At 45.3% G+C, this 19671-nt stretch overlaps 1 protein-coding gene across 8 annotated transcripts in view; it reads left to right on the forward strand.

Annotated features, from left to right (window-relative positions):
* The window catches only part of CSNK1G3 (casein kinase 1 gamma 3), a 406194-nt gene that overhangs the window by 135578 nt on the left and 250945 nt on the right, over window positions 1–19671 (forward strand). For all 8 annotated transcript variants that reach the window (XM_078675581.1, XM_078675582.1, XM_078675576.1 and 5 more), the window contains exon 5: window positions 18140–18288. In XM_078675581.1, coding sequence (XP_078531707.1) covers window positions 18140–18288 — 149 coding nt within the window. The remainder of the gene's footprint in view (window positions 1–18139; window positions 18289–19671) is intronic.

Here is a 19671-nt window from a genome sequence, read left to right on the forward strand (position 1 = left end):
CTTCAACAGATCCCCTCCCCACTCGCCACCCCGCTCCCGCCTCCCAGCTGCTCCTCCCTCGCTCCACCCCCTCCACTATCCACTTATGTCAGAGCGGCATACGCGCAGCGTGCGCGCCTTATGCGTGCCGAAGGTAAGCCCGTCTACGCCCGTCCATGCCCGGACCGCGCCCAGCGCCAGACCCCCTGACCCCCGCAGAGGCCATCCCTCCCGCCGAACATACGACGCCGCCACCCTCACCGCACTCAACACCGGCCGCCCCCATGACTGTCACCGAGCCGCCCCAGGAAGTACCCATGGACCCTTCACCTGCCAAACCTGCAAGTTCTGCTGCATCAGGACCCACACTACAACCACAAACGCCAATCAGAGCTCCAACAACAACCACCTGCAGTGCATCCTGCTCAACACCCGCTCGGTCCACAGACACGCCATTGAACTATGGAACCTACTCGACACCACTTCACCGGACGTCGCCTTTCTCACGGAAACCTGGATGAACGCCTCATCAGCACCCGACATCGCCATAGCCATCCCGGACGGATACAAGATCATCCTAAGGGACCGCATCAACCAAACAGGAGGAGGCATCGCCATAGTCCACAAGAACACCATCCGCATCTCGACTAACTCTGACGACACCCCCATAGCCACCGAACACCTCCACTTCCAGATACACACCGACCCCAAGACCACACTCAGAGGCACCCTCATCTACAGACCCCCAGGACCCCGCACACAATTCAGCGAAGACATTGCTGACTTTGTCAGCCCACACGCCCTCCCCTCCGATGACTACATTCTCCTAGGGGACCTCAACTTCCACCTGGAAAACAACAACGACAACACCACCACCACCCTGCTGGATAACCTCGCCAATCTCGGACTCAAACAATTGGTGAACACCCCCAACCACTACGCCGGACACACGCTCGACCCAATCTTCTCCTCCAGCAAGCACATCTCCTTTAATCACGTCACGGGACTCCACTGGACTGACCACGGCTGCGTCCACTTTAGCTACAGAAAGACCACGACCCACCACCACCTGCAACAAGTTCCCCGCAGAAGCTGGAACAAAATCACCACCGACCAACTCCCCACATCTCTGAACCAAAACCCTCCCGCCATATCAACAGACCCAAATCAAGCAGCCGTCAATCTCGCACAATGGATCTCCCACTGCGCTGACGAACTAGCACCCTTGAAAAACCGTCCCAACAAACTAGGAAGCAAAAAAGCCTCCTGGTTCAACGACGACCTCAAGAACTCCAAAAAGAACTGCCGCACCCTCGAGAAAGCCTGGCGAAGGAACCCAACCACTGTCAACATGACCACCCTCAAGAACGCCACCCGCAAACACCACCAGCTGATCCGCACCACCAAGAAATCAGCATTCAAGGATCGACTAGACAACAACGCCCACAACAGCAAGGAACTCTTCAGCATTGTCAAAGAACTCACCAATTCCAGCGCCGCAACAACGACATCACTCCCTCTCAAGACCTCTGCGACTCTCTAGCCTCGTTCTTCCACAGCAAGATCGCAAACATACATAACCGCTTTGGCGACCAGCCTACTCCACTCAGCACTGAACCGAAGCCCCCACCACCACCCTCCGCACCTGGACCCCGATCAGCACCGATGACACCATCCGCTTGATGAACTCCATCCACTCCGGATCGCCAACCGACCCATGCCCCCATCACATCTTCAACAAGGCCGACTCCGTCATAGCACCCCAACTCTGGGACATCATCAACTGCTCCTTCAACACCGCTACCTTCCCGGATAGCTGGAAACATGCCAAGCTCAACGCCCTCCTGAAAAAAAACCACAGCTGACCCCACCGAACTTAATAACTATCGCCCCATCTCGCTCCTCCCGTTTCCCGCCAAAGTCATAGAGAAGACCGTCAACAGTCAGCTCGCCGCCTTCCTTGAGTCTAACAGTTCCCTCGACCTCTCACAGTCCGGCTTCCGAGCCAACCACAGCACAGAGACCGCCCTCATCGCAGCCACAGACGACATCCGAACACTGCTCGACAACAGGGAAACAGCGGCCCTCATCCTCCTGGACCTCTCCGCAGCATTCGACACTGTCTGCCACCGCACACTTGTACAACGCCTCAGGAACGTCGGGATACAAGACAAAGCATTGGATTGGATCATCTCGTTCCTCGCCGGAAGAACCCAGAGAGTCCGCCTCCCCCCTTTCAGATCAGAGGCCACCGAAGTCATATGCGGCGTTCCACAAGGATCATCACTCAGCCCCACCCTCTTCAATGTCTGCATGAGCCCCCTCGCATCCATCGCACGCCAACACAACCTCAACATCATCTCTTACGCAGACGACACCCAGCTGATCCTCTCCCTCACCAAAGACCCAACCACCGCCAAAACCAACCTACACGAAGGGATGAAAGACGTAGCCGAATGGATGAAGAACAGCCGCCTAAAACTGAACTCCGACAAGACGGAAGTCCTCCTTCTAGGATCATCCCCCTCTGCCTGGGATGATTCATGGTGGCCCCCGGCACTGGGTATCGCACCCAAACCAACGGACCATGCTCGCAACTTGGGATTCATCCTAGACCCCTCCCTCTCGATGACCAGACAAGTCAACGCCGTCTCATCATCATGTTTTAACATCCTACGCATGCTCCGAGAGATCTTCCGTTGGATCCCAACCGAAACAAGGAAGACGGTCACCCAAGCACTCGTTACCAGCTGACTGGACTACGGAAGCACCCTTTATGCCGGAAGCACCCTTTATGCCGGAACCACAGCCAAACTGCAGAAAAGACTTCAACGCATTCAAAACGCCTCCGCTCGACTCATCCTAGACATACCTCGCCACAACCACATATCCGGTCACCTGAGAGACCTGCACTGGCTCCCCGTCAACAAGAGAATCACGTTCCGTCTCCTCACCCACTCACACAAAGCCCTCCACGACCTAGGACCCAAGTACCTCAACACTCGCCTGACCTGTTACACCCCCACCCGCCAACTACGATCGTCCAACCAAGCCCTCGCCGCGATTCCACGCATCCGAAGAGCCACCATGGGAGGAACATCCTTCTCCTACTTGGCGGCCAAGACATGGAACTCCCTCCCCACCCACCTCCGTCTCACACAGAACCACCTCTTCTTCAGAAAACAACTCAAAACATTGCTGTTCGATCAGTAACGAACCCCTCTCCCTTAAGCGCTTTGAGACCCTCTGGGTGAGTAGTGCGCTATACAAATTTCAGACTTGACTTGACGATTCCGACGTTTCTGGAATGATGGAAGGTTTCAACTCTGACTTAGTGACTACACTGGACTTCGCAATACCTCAAATAAAACATAGCTCAGCCCAGCGGCGGCAATCCGCTCCCTGGTATACCACTGAGTTAAAAATTGGCAAATCCAAGTGCAAGACACTGGAGAGACGATGAAGATATAGTAAAGATTTGTGGACAGACGAGCGTACAAATTAGTGCTATCCAGTTACCATCAGAACATAAAAACGGCTAGGCAAACTTATATCATGAATCAAATTGATCAGTCTAGTAACTCATCTAAAGCCCTTTTCAATATAGTTAAAGACTTTGTATCACCTCAAGCTTGTAGACAATCCATGGCTGAATCTCAAGAACTATGCGACTATTTAGCAATCTATTTCCAGGAATTGTTTTTGCAGATTTACGCTAATTTTCCAACCACTAAGTCTCAAAAGCCGGGACTTTTTACAGGACTAGAAGAATTGGAGATACCATCAGCAAGTATCAGTTCGAAACAATCACGCTAGATGAGATCTCAAACTCATTATCTTTTGCCAAATTTGGTTCGCCAGGCGATCTCTGCCCTCCCAAAATTATGGCCCTTCTATCTCCCAGTTGTGCACCAGAAATTCTTAAAATATTTAACTGTTCTATCCAATAAGGCATTATTCCCACCCCTTGGAAAGAAGCATATGTACGACCTATCCTGAAGAAGGCTACAGCTGACCCTCAGGTACTTAGTAATTATCGACCAATATCCTTGTTACCCCTGCTGGGCAAACAATTGGAAGCCATAATAAATAGGCAGTTAAGTTCATATCTCGAGTCCAATAAAATCTTAGACCCCTCACAATCTGGATTCCGTCCAGGTTTCAGCACAGACCGCTATCCTGGCATTAACGAACTCACCCAGAGTGGTGTTCCCTGAGGCGACTACAGCGTTTTACAAATCTTCTTTATAAGTTTGACGACTTTTTCAACTTGCTCTCCTTTAAACAATAAAAAGTCTTAAAATAAAAGAAACACCTTCTGCTGACAGGGGTGAAGATCTCACGCAACCGGAGTGAAAAGCAGCCTGCAAACCTCAAACATGGCAGCTGTCCCTGGGGTGGGAAACTCCGGGGCAGACAGTGTGTGTGGTGGGGTGAGGGGGGTACATTGACATATCTGGGCGCTCTTCGTTGAAGGAGACTGCTGAAGGGGCACTTCACTAAGGTAGCCTGGTCCTCTGTGCTTGCTTTCTCTGGCATGCTCAGTGTGTACGAAGGGGCAGTGAAGCTATTTTTTGGACAGTTCTAAAGTAGGGGGTGTCACGAGCCTTGTTCTTGCCTGGTGGTGCCTGGCAGAACATGGCTGTGCATGCCGCAACTGGTGCGGTGTGCGCAGAGGCAGTGGTGTATTATTGGGACAGGGTTGTAAAGGAGCCCTGAGTTGTGGGGCTGCCATCTGCGCTCCTGCTCTCTGGCAGGTCAATGGGCCTGGCCTGCATGCTTTTTCTTGGTCAGTGTGTGCGGAAGGGCAGTGCACCTGGGGGCAGACACTGCCAGGGCTGGGCCCTGTCTTTGTTACACAGACAGGGCACTGCCCTGCTCAGTGAAGAACATGAAGGGGTGGCAGGTAAAAGCCACATCAGAAGCACCCGAATTGATTATTTAAAGAGGATGGGGGTACTGTTTACCTTCCTGCGCCCAAAGCCCAGGACATAACAATAACAACGAGAGCGTGCCTTTAAGGCCAGCTGGCCCATGCAGGGCTCCCATTGTTCAGTTTTACCACACAGCCTCTGTAACATGGGTAGATCAAAACCTGTGGTGTGTACAGAAATGGGTCTGCTACCTCCGTCATATACCTAAGCAATTAAAGATGAATGCCATGCTGATATGGGGGCGTGGTCTGCGTCCCCCCCACGAAAACGCGCCTTGCATTGAATTAATTGTGACTTCCCAAATATTAGTGCATGCGGAGTAAAGTGACAAACGCTGCTGGCTAAGAGCTGATTCCGGCGCATGTTGCGAGCACTTCCATTCCACGTGGCGTCCATGTTTTCCATTGGGAATAAATGTGCAGCCTGTTGCGCCATCGTTAATTCTGTAGTTACTGACGAAATTGTACTAATTAGTGTGAATTAAGAGGCAATAAACACATTTGATAGGAACCTCGCGCCGGCCCACCGAGCTGCATGTAACCCCTCAGCAAGAAGGCACTGTTAGCAGTACAGCTGCGGCCCAAGACCACACAGTGCGTCTGCCAGGGCACTGCAGACCCCATATGAATACACACGTGACGCTAGCTCTGTGCATCGTGGGTGTTTGTCAGCAGCAGGACTGGACGAAGGATCGCACTATCACCTTGCAGGGCTGTACACACTCATAGGTGGTAAACCAGCGTGCCCCCTGCCTCGCACAAGGGCCTCCCAGAGAGGCATCTGCACAGACGTGAGTACGGCACGGGGTGGAGAGGTCCGCAGCAGCCCGGGGTACGCTGGGATCGAAGGGGCACGGAGTGTTCAGTTAACCACCATTCCCTCCCAAGAGACACATTAGTGATTCATTCAGAACGTGTACTCCCTGCGCCTCCAACAAATAGCTGTTGCCATTGCACGATAAAAAAAAAAAATGTGGGTAACGTGAGCCTACTAATGATCGGGCGCTGCGTGTGGCCACATTGTAGAAGTGATAGCGTGCACAAAAAAAAGTGCTTAGCGGGAGACACTGTCTCCCACAGCAAGTAAATGATCCAATCTCGGTGGGCGGGGCCAAAAGCGCACAGGGTGGCAACCCTCAGTGTAATGATTGCCTCGGGTGCAATCATTATACTGTGTTTTGCATAATCCATGACGCAAAATGAAGCGCACAAATCTAAATTGCAGGCGGAGCAGCAACAAGACTACTGGAACCGTATTAATTCCAAGAAGCCCTCGCATGGCGAGACAGCACATGCACTGCTCACGCCAGGCGAGACCTAAAAACTGCCTGTTTCTGACCCACAAAGTTCCTCTTTGCAGTTTCAAATGTTAGTATGTGTGGAACAACACCCGATGGATCTACCTGGAGCTTGGTTCAGCTGATAACATGATGCAAGTCAAATTGCCGCAAATTGTTTGACAAACCTTTCTAGTGAAATTGCCCAAAAATACATTTTGAAACTGTAAGCCTGGGTTCTACTTTTCGTTTCGCAAAACAAACCATACTTTAAATAACGCATCAGTAATGTTTTGTTTTTGCTTTGGCTCCTCCTCTTGGGAGAGCAGCACAGCCACATTTAAATATGTCTTCCATTAGCGCTTGGGAACCATTTCAGAGAACTGAGATTGTGACGCTGCAACAAATAGTGAAGCGATAGAACAGAAAGGGAGAGAGAAAAGAGAGACCGCAGTAGATGGAGAGGCGAGAGAGTTACATTGAGAGAGTGAGAGTACAAAGAGTACAAAGGGTACAAAGAGACACAAACAAGGAATGAATGTGCATTTTCATCTAATCTTGTGTCAGTAATAAAGCTTGCGGCATGTTCCTGTTCGCAAATATGTACAGTAAAAATGTGCTTAGAAAAAAAAGAGTAGGCCGTACATACCTATTAAAGAGAAACGTTTATCACTGCTTCCCTTCACACACTGGAAGTTAACCATGAATCTAAATATACTTATTCAGAACGTCTCTGCTTCTTAAGAAAATAAATTTCCAGTTTATTACCCATGCCATCTCAAGAATGTACTCAGATTATATGATACACAGTGAAATGCAAATGTATTATGTGAATCTAAACGTTTCTCTCGAAAAGAAGTAAATGAAATTCAGCTAACATCACGTTTTACTTCTCACCAATTATATTCCCTTTATGTGGGATGCCTGCTTTCCGAATATATTTTAAAAAGGCTCAGCTTTTTTTAGATGCCCGATCAGTGATGCTGTGAGCTAGTGTATTAAAATGTTATTTATATAGCGCTTACCACCCTTGAAGAGGCGCAGAAGATAGTGTTGATACTAATGAAATCTTTTTGTGCCACTGTGAGCGCTGCTTTGTACCGGAAAAGACCAGAACATTTTCTCTCTACCGTCTTGGGCTGAGAAACTGATGCGGCGCTGAGAGTAGCAGCTGTGTTGTTAATTCTTCGGCTGGGAACCCACACTGCCTGTCTTTCAAAACGTAGTACGACAAAGCATTGCATCCGTGTTGGCATCATGCCAATACCAAAATTACATTGTGTTCTTTGCGAGTCATGTTTTTTTTTTTTTTTTTTTACAAATTCATAGAATTAATTTCCATCCCCATCTGGCATAATATATGTGATTACAGCCTTTAGTTGAAGTTATTCAGGTGCCCCCGAGTGTGAATGGAAGTGGCGCTATTTTTTGGAGCAGGAACATAACAATGTCTATTTAAAAGTCCAACTGGTTCAATGGAAGGAAAACGAAAACTAGTCGAAAGAAAAAAAGGGGTGTCCATGCGACATTAACAAATATAGCAACCACAGCAGGCAGTGCTCATGACAAACTAAACCTGGGACAAAAGACATGACTTCCTAACAGACTTAAACAAGCATTTACAATGCAATAGGTCTCGCAGCATTAAAGTTTGAGCTATTGGCATTGTATATTACAATGTGTTGCATTAATTTGTTATCAAACTCTGAATTGTTGTATAAAGATGATTTGCAAACTGTCAAATGTTGCTGAATAGTAAGCAACGTTGTGAATAATATTGTTTGCTAGTCATCCTTGGGTACCAGAGTACTTCACTTGAGGCAGAGGTATTATCTTTAGACTACAGGTGCCGCTTGAGCTAGAAACAGGGCCAGCCACTCACTACTCTGCGCTCACTACTCTGCGCTCACTACTCTGCGCTCACTACTCTGCACTCACTACTCTGCACTCACTACTCTGCACTCACTACTCTGCACACTCACTCTGCACTCACTAATCTGCACACTCACTCTGCACTCACTACTCACTACTCTGCACCCACTACTCTGCACCCACTACTCTGCACCCACTACTCTGCACCCACTACTCTGCACTCACTACTCTGCACTCACTACTCTGCACTCACTACTCTGCACTCACTACTCTGCACTCACTACTCACTACTCTGCACCCACTACTCTGCACTCACTACTCTGCACTCACTACTCTGCACTCACTACTCACTACTCTGCACTCACTACTCACTACTCTGCACTCACTACTCACTACTCACTACTCTGCACTCACTACTCACTACTCTGCACTCACTACTCACTACTCTGCACCCACTACTCTGCACTCACTACTCTGCACTCACTACTCTGCACTCACTACTCTGCACTCACTACTCTGCACTCACTACTCACTACTCTGCACTCACTACTCTGCACTCACTACTCTGCATTCACTACTCTGCACTCACTACTCACTACTCTGCACACTCACTCTGCACTCACTACTCACTACTCTGCACACTCACTCTGCACTCACTACTCACTACTCTGCACACTCACTCTGCACTCACTACTCACTACTCTGCACACTCACTCTGCACTCACTACTCTGCACACTCACTCTGCACTCACTACTCTGCGCTCTGCACTCACTACTCTGCGCTCTGCACTCACTACTCTGCGCTCTGCACTCACTACTCTGCGCTCTGCACTCACTACTCTGCGCTCTGCACTCACTACTCTGCGCTCTGCACTCACTACTCTGCGCTCTGCACCCACTACTCTGCACTCACTACTCTGCACTCACTACTCTGCACTCACTACTCTGCACTCACTACTCTGCACTCACTACTCACTACTCACTACTCTGCACTCACTACTCTGCACTCACTACTCACTACTCTGCACACTCACTCTGCACTCACTACTCACTACTCTGCACTCACTACTCTGCACTCACTACTCTGCACTCACTACTCTGCACTCACTACTCTGCACTCACTACTCTGCACACTCACTCTGCACTCACTACTCTGCACACTCACTCTGCACTCACTACTCTGCACACTCACTCTGCACTCACTACTCTGCACTCTGAACACTCACTCTGCACTCACTACTCACTACTTTGCACTCACTGCACACTCACAGCAGTATTGAAAAACAAGGGTTTGCCATTATTGAAATAGTTCACTGCAATAACCTACTTTTCTTAGCCTTTGACATGTACTTTACTAAGAACCGGCATGTTAATAAATGTATAAATGCGTGCGACGGCAAGAAAGCAGCATTGAAAAACAAGGGTTTGCCATTATTTAAATAGTTCACTGCAATAACCTACTTTTCTTAGACTTTGACATGTACTTTACTAAGAACCGGCATGTTAATAAATATATAAATACATGCGACGGCAATAAAGCAGCATTGAAAAACAAGGGTTTGCCATTATTGAAATAGTTCACTGCAATAACCTACTTTTCTTAGCCTTTGACATGTACTTTACTAAGAACCGGCACGTTAATAAATATATAAATACGTGCGACGGCAATAAAGCAGAATTGAAAAACAAATAACTCTTACTGCCCCCGGAATTCCGCCGCGGCCGCACCGGAAGTCGGGCAAGGTCGCCTGTGACGGGAGCGGGGCCGCATCCGGACCGGAAGAGGAGGCAGGCGGAGGAAATGCGCCGAGCGGCCCGGGGCTCCTGTGAGCGGTGGAGAGCCCCGGGGCCGACAACAGGATGTTGCGCACGTGTTGCAAGGCTCCCTTGACCAAGAGGGAGCCCCGGGAAAGGAGCCGCAGCGTCAACTCTGCGGAGGGGGCACGAGGCACATGCCCGCTGCCTGCCCGGCCGTGCTGAGAGCGGAGTCCCCCAGATTGCCACAGTAAGTTGAAAAGGGGGGGGAGAGGGGGGGGGGGGGCAGGGGGGGGCGGTGCACGTGTGTGTGTGCGCGCGTGTGTGTATGCGTGGGGGGTCTGTATGGATGTGCGAGCGTGTGCGCTTGTGTGTGTGTGTTTGTGTATGCGCATGCGTGTGTTGTGTGGGAGCTTCGCGCAGCGCTCGTACTTGTGCGCGTGCCAGTTTCGAATCGCCTACGCGCGGCCAGGATTGTCTCCTGGAAAGCAGACACGGCAACAAAAGGTTCTCGGCGAGAACGCGCTTCCGCGCGCTTAGCCGAGACCTAAAAAGAAAGAGCGTGCAACAAAACGCGTGGGCTGCTTGGACAGGCTTAAACCAGTGCACGAGTCAAGGCCTGGCTGGTGGCAGCAATCAAAAAAGCACAGAGAAAGCACCTACCGCACTTCGCGCTCCCCAGGACCATATGAAGGGCCATTGTCTGGCTCTGATAGCACCACAGCCCCGCTGTAAAGGATACATCATCATAGCATGCACAATGGAGAAGGAAAGCAAGATCAGGCTCAATGCCGTCATTGGCAGCTGGAAAAGAAAAACACACGTGACCCATTTTTGATAGCACAGACCAGGAAATGTGAAGAAAGTGGTTCAAAAGCTGCAAATCAAAGAAACGCCAAACGAGCTTTATGCACAGAGCAAACCATAACAAGGCGGCGCTGTGTGTGTCATGATTGCATTAACAAAAGTACCGCCTTGATGGTGCTTGGACGTCCGAAGCACTTTAGATGGCGCTCTCGTGTGCGGACCACTCGAAAGTTCTGATTAAATGGTTTTGATTAAATGAAAGACAAAGAACGCTTACTTGGTTAAAGGAGGGTCGGGGGAGGAGGGCTTTAACGTTGCAAGATGCGACAGGCGAGTAGTGGGGGGGGGGGGGCACGGACAGGTGCCGGAGCTGCATACGCATCGACACTAGCAGGTTAAACGAACATCCAAACATCCGCCGAGGCAGGAAACAATTAATAAAAAAAGAGTTCTCCCAAACAACAGATGAAGCAATCAAAGCATAAGGACTTGGCCAATGCTCCTCAGCTAAGAACGGAAGTGATATATCTGCTGAGTGAACCAGTTAGGAGGCAGCAAAGAAGAACAACACTGGAGTCAACCTATGCTAAGCAGCTGGTGGTATAAAAGTCCTTTTACTGAATACAGCAGGTCTTGCGGACAGAACATGCGCCATGCCTAGACTCGATTTAAAAAGGAAGATATTAAAAAGAAGTCGAACAACAACGGTTAACAGCAAAAAGTGGAGGACTTATTAAACAATCAAAGTGTAGAGATGGTACTATTGAAACAAAAACTCAAAGGGTTGTATTCAAACTACTTCATGGTAGCAAAACCAGACAAGACTTTAAGACCAATACTAGACCTGAGGTCACTAAACAAGTTCATAAAGATGAAAACATTCAAAATGACAGTGCTGCACGAAGTCTTCCCTCTAATAAGAGATGGAAATTACATGGCAACCATAGATCTCAGATGCCTATTAACACTTACCAGTAAAATGACAACACAAATAATGCCTCAGGTTTGTGGTGAACAAGACCCAATACTAATTCAAAGTACAATCATTCGGAATAAAATTGGCCCCACAAGTGTTCATAAAATGTTTAGCTGTGTTCGCAGCACACCTTAGACGAAAGGGAATACACAACAACCCATATGCTGGACGAATTGCTAGTGGAAGGGAAGACATGCAACCTGTGAATGAAGAGTATCAACAAGGTCAGATCCTAAATACACTGGGTGACTCCATTAATTACTAGAAATTGTCACAGAGAGAAGAAAATGTTCCTGTGGGTGATCTTAAAATTGCAGATCAGGATGTGGCAGTTGGGAAGATCTAGAGGTTGTTGCGGACAATGTTTTGCGAGAAATACAATGATGGATCCTTCAGAATGTGATAGTGGGGAAAGCATTCAAACCACTAACGCCATCAGTTACCATCAGAATTGACACACCCCACATAGGATAGGGAGCTCACATGAACAAGCTAAAGATCAGAGGCAGAGGAAGAATTGCAGCACATAAATATGCTGGAACTGAAGACTGTTATCCTAGCGCTGAAGGCCTACCAGAAACATCTACATGGAAGGACAGTTCTAATTCAAACAGAAAACACAACAACAATATATTACCTCCGCAACAAAGGAGGAAGAAATGTCCTACCCGTTATCAACAGAGATTTGGAGATGAGAGATAAAGAACAGAATATCACTAGTAGCAACACACCTACCGGGAAAACAAAATACAGAAGCAGACCGGCTAAGAAGAAAAGCAAGCACCACACATGAATGCGAGCTAAAACAAGTAGTGCTAATGCAGATCTTCCAAAATTGGGGGACACAGAAAATAGCCCTACTTGCAGCACACAAGAACGTGAAATGCCAAATTTTGGATCCAGGTTCTACTGCCTCCACCGAGAGTCACTAGGGAATACACTGTTACTAAAATAGTTAGGCAGATTTGCTTTCCCTGTCCACCAATTTCAGTAATACCAAAGGTAATCCAGAAGTGCAAACCGGAGCAGGTCAACCTAATCCTGAAAGCCTCACAATGGACTTGACAGACATGGTTTTCAGACCTCCTGGAGATATCCAAAGGACAGTAGATCGGGCTTCTAGCATACCGATACCTACTAACGATGCAGGAGGAGGAGGTATGGAATCCGGAACCAAACCAATGGACATTCGAGAGGAAGCAAGGCGGCAAACAACGAGAAAATGCTAAAGCAACTAGTGGAGATTTCAACAATGGTGCAACAGACCAAGGAAACACATAGACTGGATGCAGGATGCCACGATGATTAGATAGATGATATACCTACTAGACAAGCATTTCTACTATGCTTCTATCAAGGTTCACTCAACAGTCGTTGCATACAGAAGTTGCATTATAGGGAGAAGTTCTTTGCCACACCAGTGATAAAACACTTCTTGGTGGGAGCAAGGAAGGTGTCACTCCCAAGGAGCACACCTCGCTGTGAAGTGTCTGTGAAATACAAGAGCTCACCATCCAGGGACCGTATCTGTGACTACATAAAAACAAAGAAGTAATGAAGACAATCCCAAGGTTCATACCAAAAGTGGTATCAAAGTTCCACGTTAACCAAGCTATTCACTTGCCAGCATTTTTCCAACAACCTAAAAGACAGGCAGAGAAGGCTCTGCACACCTTAAAGTTTGAATGGCAATCATATACTACTTGGAAAGAACAAAACCCATCAGGAAAAGAGAACAGATCTTTGTGCCTTTTGCACATTCAAGAAAGGACTCCCTGGTCACCAGAGTAACTATCGCGAAATCATAGTACAAACAATACAAAATTTTCACAAGGCAGGGGGAGCAACGCTTACAGAAAAACCACAGACAGATTCAACAAGGAAGATGGGAGTAACTCACTTTTGTAGGCAGCATAGTACTAGACATTTGTGCAGCTGCCACATGGTTATCTGTATATATCGTTGCCACACATTACTGAGTGGACATGCATATCACTAAGAAAGCAGAATTGGGAACTGCTGACACATTTATTTGTAAACACACTTTCTGAAAGACCTAGCCTCCCTACAGGAAGAAACACCACTTTATGATCAGTGAACAGCATGTAAATCTAGAAAAGGTTCCTGCTACAAAACAAAATGGTTACTTATCGGTAGGAGTAGTTTTGCGCCTTGAAGAATTTTCTGGACTCACTTGCGAACCGCCAACTTCCACCAAAAGTAGTGTGTTTACAAATTCGATACAAGGAGAACACCAACGAGCATAAACGAAACCAAGGTCCCACATAAAAAAAAAGAATAAAAAATCTGAAGATAATGACTGCGTCACAGAATTTCTCCGGGGCATACTTCTGACGTCACTCAAGGACGGATTTAAGCACAAATGGTTGGCGACGCTCCCCCCAAAAAAGAGAAGAGAGACTACAAGGAGACTATTCTGGACCCATCTGCATGATGGTGGAATAATGCACAGTATGTGAATCCAGAAAAATCATCAAGCTTCAATATTTCTCCTACTGGTAAGTAACAATTGTGTTCCCATGCAGTTTACAAAACCATTGTGTAGATGAAGGTTATCTGCACGTAATGATCCAAATTCATCAAGCAATTTTGCAGTCAGTAAAGCTCCGATTCGTAAAATTGGAGCCTTTTTGACAGCAGAATGGCCTTTTTTAATTCACCAAACTCTAATAGCAAGTCAGTAACATGTTACTAAATCTTACCGAATTGCTAATTGGGTTTGGGAATAAATACAGATTTGATATTTGAAAGGTGCATGTTATGGACTTCCATGCCAGATACTGAATCTTCAAACTGGATATTAATGTTTTGCAACCAAAATCCGGTTTCCTTTAAGGAAAATGGCTGTATTCAAATTGCTTTATTTAAAAGCAATCCCAGACATGGTGGTCTGCTGACCCCTGCAGGCCACTGTGCCTGCCACTCTAGCCAATCATAGTGGGTCGCAAATTACGCCCTTCCTCATGCATATTAATGAGGTAGATTGAATTTCTACTCACTACGAATCAACATTTTGAGAACCAACTTATTGATGCATTTGTCAGTTCTCAAAATAATTGTTTTGTTAGAAGTCGAGTGCAAATTGCCGCTACTTATAACAAATCCATTTTTGTACATTTCATTTAAGTGGATAGCTGCTTATCCACTGTCGTCTTCTCAGTCCCTATCATTAGAAATAACGGTAACCCAGTATGCCTTAAAGGAGGCACGATGAATGGATATATTAAAGACAAAGGTTAATTTGGGAACTCATTGTAAAACTTCATTCACACTTAATTGCCAGAGTGAAATCTACCCAGAAAGCATTAATTTTGAAGTAAAAATCAGAAACTCCATATACAAATAAGAGGACAAAAGCAGTGCAACACCCGCCTCCCCTTCGCACAGCAACCATACAGTGAAAGGGGAATAATAGTGTGTGTGCGTGTACATACAGTGCAGCAGACTATGATTTAAATAAAGTTCCTGAGCTCAGGCCTTTCAAATCTACAGTACAGTCTCATAGCAAGAGTGAACCATGTCTGTTTGCTGAAAGTTTCAGCGACTTTTTGCTTAGTTAAAAAGTCACCAACAGGGACAGAAATGAGTAGTGGTAGGCACTAAATGTATTCTAAAAAAAAAAAAAAAAAACAATGAAGAATTTTGGGTTCCCGGGTGCAAGCAATGATTTAAACAGTTAGAATAGAGGCTAGATCATAACATTCTTTATGGGATACATTATTGAAAAAGAAATCAGGATGTACAATGTTTTCCAGAAGCACCAATGATGCTTGTGAAAACGGAGATGAATTTAAGGAATGCTATAAAGAGGTTGTTGCTGGGCAAAGTGAAAAAAGGGATTAAGCTGCAGCAAACAAGGACAGCGGATTTTCGAAATTGTAGCAGGAAGTTTCCCAAGAAGAAGGAAAAGTCAGTCAGTCAACAGTGTACGTTTGGCATCATAGCCATCACTGTCCAGAACCAATATGAAATGGCATACACAATGGTAGCCTACTTTATAAATTCTGCCTGTGCCATGAAGTTAAGCAGTAGCTTGTGAGCTCACCGGCGAGAATTGAAGTCTCAAAATTAGTTATTGGGCAAGGGATCACATTTTGTAATTTAAAACAAATACTTTAAAAACAAACAAAGGAAATGAAATAGACAAAATGCTATTCTGTTGAGTGCATAAGGCAACTCTGAGAAGCAGATACTGCTTTTAGTATGGAAAGTGGAAATGTTGGTGAAATGAGAAAATGGAGCTCAATTAAAGCTTTTAGATATTTGATTAGTGTGGATTATGCTCCCAGTTTTAGATATTTGATTAGTGTGGATTATGCTGACCGTGAAATAGTCAGGCAATGTTTGAGCCTAATTATAAATACATGTACAACTATCTTTAGCTTCATTGCTTACTTCATTTCATATGCCTGATATAGGCAGAACTAAAAATGGAATAGTAATGAAGTCTGCATTCTCACAAAATCGGTGAAGACAGTAAGGAGTAGTTCAAAAGTCAACATTGGTTCTCGTTATAGTGCGTATGGAGACATTTAGTTTTGTATATTATTCCATTCTTGTATAGAATTAATGTCTTCGTCAATTGATTACCATTGTTGAATCCATCTGAACCTCTGTTTATACCATTGTTGAATCCATCTGAACCTCTGTTTATATAGGATCTCCTGTTGATTTCCACTGTTGATGGTTTAGTGAGGACATCAGTCACCTACAGCATCAGTTAATTCTCGATTTAGCCCTTCTTAGTGAAAGTGTTCGCTATTGGGGTATGGCCACCCCACCAGTACATTACCAAAAACAAACGTATATGAACAGTTGTATTATAACGAGTACAAATGTCTTTAATATAATCTACCCAGTCCAGACAGAGGCTGCGGAAGTGGGGCAAACGTTTGAAATCCGGTCTGAGAAATAGAAAATAATGTCTTGTTCATAGTCTGGCTACTCTAGGTAAAATAGGAAAAAACTCTTTGACAGAAAAGTGCAACCTTGTCCCCATCCATTTTAAAGCCTGTAAGCCTCCTCTGAATCAGCTTGCCTTGCTCCTTTGGTATCAAGGTTTACAAGTGTGCTGCTTATACACAGCTTACTTTTAAATTAACAATGATCTAGTTAAATTAAATACATTTGCAAATGGACAATTTTTGCCCAGTAGATGCTACTAAAAGCCTAATGGAGATTCATCAAAGATTGAAAATATACCTTTAGGTACTCCAGCACCAAACTGGCCTTGTCAGGTCTGAGTCTGCCCAGTGCCTTCAACAGGAAAAGGCTTGCTTTTGTATTGGATAGCTCCCTGACTTTGTAGATTGAGCTATCTAGTATATGAAGGCATCTAGTTTTGCTCGTCACTCACCTAATTTCACAGGATGTTGCTAGTTATTATGTCTAATGAACTATGAGAATGGGCTATGCACGTGCATTTGGGACTGTTCACCTCTACCTACTACAGTGATTACAAAATATAGCAGCCAGGCGTTTGTTGGGCAGGGTTGATTTGCTGCAGTCACTCCCTGTGAAGGGCAAAAAGTATTTTGTCTGAAACAAAAAAACACTAATTTAGTGCGGTGTCTACGGTTCAGCACTCGAGGCTTGAATGTTCCAAAATATAGGAAAGCCAATTCAGATTGCAAACTGTTTTGTTACAAGCCAAAAAGCGTAGAGTGTCCTCTAACAGTAATTTCAGTTAACTATAAAGCATTCATAGATTTTAAAGAAATGCGGAGCATCTGTTCCTTAATTAAAATTTCATATTCATTTATGTGGCACTATGTTTTAGATTCCCTTGGATATTAGAATGCTAGGATTCCTTGCACATTGTGCACTAAATAAGGACCTAGAGACTCATCAATGAAAATTTCAAAACGACAACCAGGAGTGCTAGAAGTCATTGTGACTTCTTACAAGCAGTATTGGGTCCCTTTTACATTTTGGTATAAAAATCACACCATCTCCTTTTGGTTTTTCCGAATGTCCTGTCATTTCATCTGAGCAGTTACCTATTTTTGCAATAATAACAATCTTACTTCTGGTACTGAAATTATCTGAACATTTGCCATGTAAATGGCAGTTATTTTTTCTATGTATACCTCTTCCTTTTTGTAAAAAATGTGCGGTAAATACTATACGAAGTAAAAACGTTGGAGTGAAGGCTGTTTCCCACCTCTTCCCAGCGATTTCCCTTTAACAAATCCAAAACGTTTTTGGATGACTGGAGGTAGTTTTCGAGATATGCATTTGTTGTGTGGAGTGCTAAAATCGACTGTGCTATTTATGTTTCGTGTATTTTCAAGTTGATGTAATATTAGTAAAGATGTCCTTTAGATTCTTAGGCATTCCATTGTAATGTTGCAGTCTCATATTAATGCTTCATCCTGATCTTTACTTACAATGGGAAGTACTTTTATGTATTAGATGTTTTCATTATTAAACAAAGTAGTAGATATTGCACTTGCATCCCGTTCAGTCTTAACTTATTTCTGTAGAGTAATTGTAGAAATCTGTTTCTTCTTTTTCTAGATGGCGTGCCTCAGGTTTACTATTTTGGCCCTTGTGGAAAATATAATGCCATGGTGCTAGAACTACTCGGACCTAGTTTAGAAGACTTGTTTGACCTGTGTGATCGAGCATTTTCTCTTAAAACTGTTCTTATGATAGCCATACAATTGGTGAGTAAAATTAAAAGGTTGTTGAACAATGATTGCTGTGTACCCAAGAATTATCGGACAGTGTGTAGTGTAGACCAATCAATGAAGTCCAGACAGGTAGAGTAGGGTTTGAAGAGGTTTAATGTAGTACATCAGAATAGGGACCTCATCCTCCAGAGACCAGCAGGCAACTGACTCAGGGAAGATGGGGAATCTTGAAAGAGGTACATTCCAGGATGGAACAGGAATGAAACACAGTGGAGGATACCACAAGACCTCCCTCTTATCAATTATAACAGAACTAAAGAGAAAGATGTGGGGGGACCCACAAGAAAAAGAAGCACAGGAACCACAATGAAAGGAGTTCAATCCATGAGGCGAGAAGGAATAAACCTTTCTCTTGTAGATCTTCTTACAGGACCAGAAGTTGGAGGTACAGGAGGACAATAAGAAACATTATATCTTCAATATTCTTGGAGTAACACACAGCTATTCTGTTGAGATTCCACACCTTATGATCTTGTGTCTTAACAGCATTGCCTACAAGTTTAATAATCTTAATCGGTTGGCTGAATTTCGAAATGCCAAACTTCCTTTCTGGCAATTTAATCCTCACAACATCTCCCACACGTACAACTGTTTTTTAACAGCTTTCCTTATGTCGTATTCATTCTTCCTTTTCACTACCTTACTCAACTCCTTCTCCTTCCAGTCACCACTAAGAGTTACATTAACCCCAAGTTTAGAGGCAACCCAAGAAGGTTTGAGAGGGGTGCAAGGAGACCTTCCTTTGAACAATACAAAGGGTGATACGCCTGTCGAAGAATGTGCAGTAAACCTATACTCACACACTTTCTTTTTGATAGCCTCCTCCCAATTGTAGCTGGAGACCAAAGCCAACTGCATAGTTTCTTTCAGAACCTTGATGAATCTCTCTACAATACCATTGCTTTCTGGATGATAAACTGAGGCACGTTTGTGTAGAATGCCTCTCTCCTTCAGAAAACTCTCAAACAGGCTAGAAATGAATTGTACACCATTGTCGGTGAGTACTGAGTTAGGTAGACCTTCACTAGAAAACAGATCATCCAAAAAGGTGACAACAGAAGAAGAATCTACCTTATTCACAATTTTGATAAACGGCCACCGAGAAAACATATCTACGCACACAATGACATACCTGTCTTGACTGCCAACTTTGACAGGACCCAAAATGTCCAAAGAGACATCTGCCCAAGACCCAGAGGATTGTTTCCTGATAACCATAGGTTGTGTTCTACACTTAAGTATTTTATCACTCTTAGAGCATTGTGGACAATCTCTCACAGTTCTTTCAATCTCAGTGTCCATGGCAGGCCACCAATAGATTTCCCTGACTCTTGTTTTGGTTTTGGCAATGCCCAT

This window comes from Lissotriton helveticus, chromosome 2_1 (assembly GCF_964261635.1).
Source record: "Lissotriton helveticus chromosome 2_1, aLisHel1.1, whole genome shotgun sequence".
NCBI classification, from domain to species: domain Eukaryota; kingdom Metazoa; phylum Chordata; class Amphibia; order Caudata; family Salamandridae; genus Lissotriton; species Lissotriton helveticus.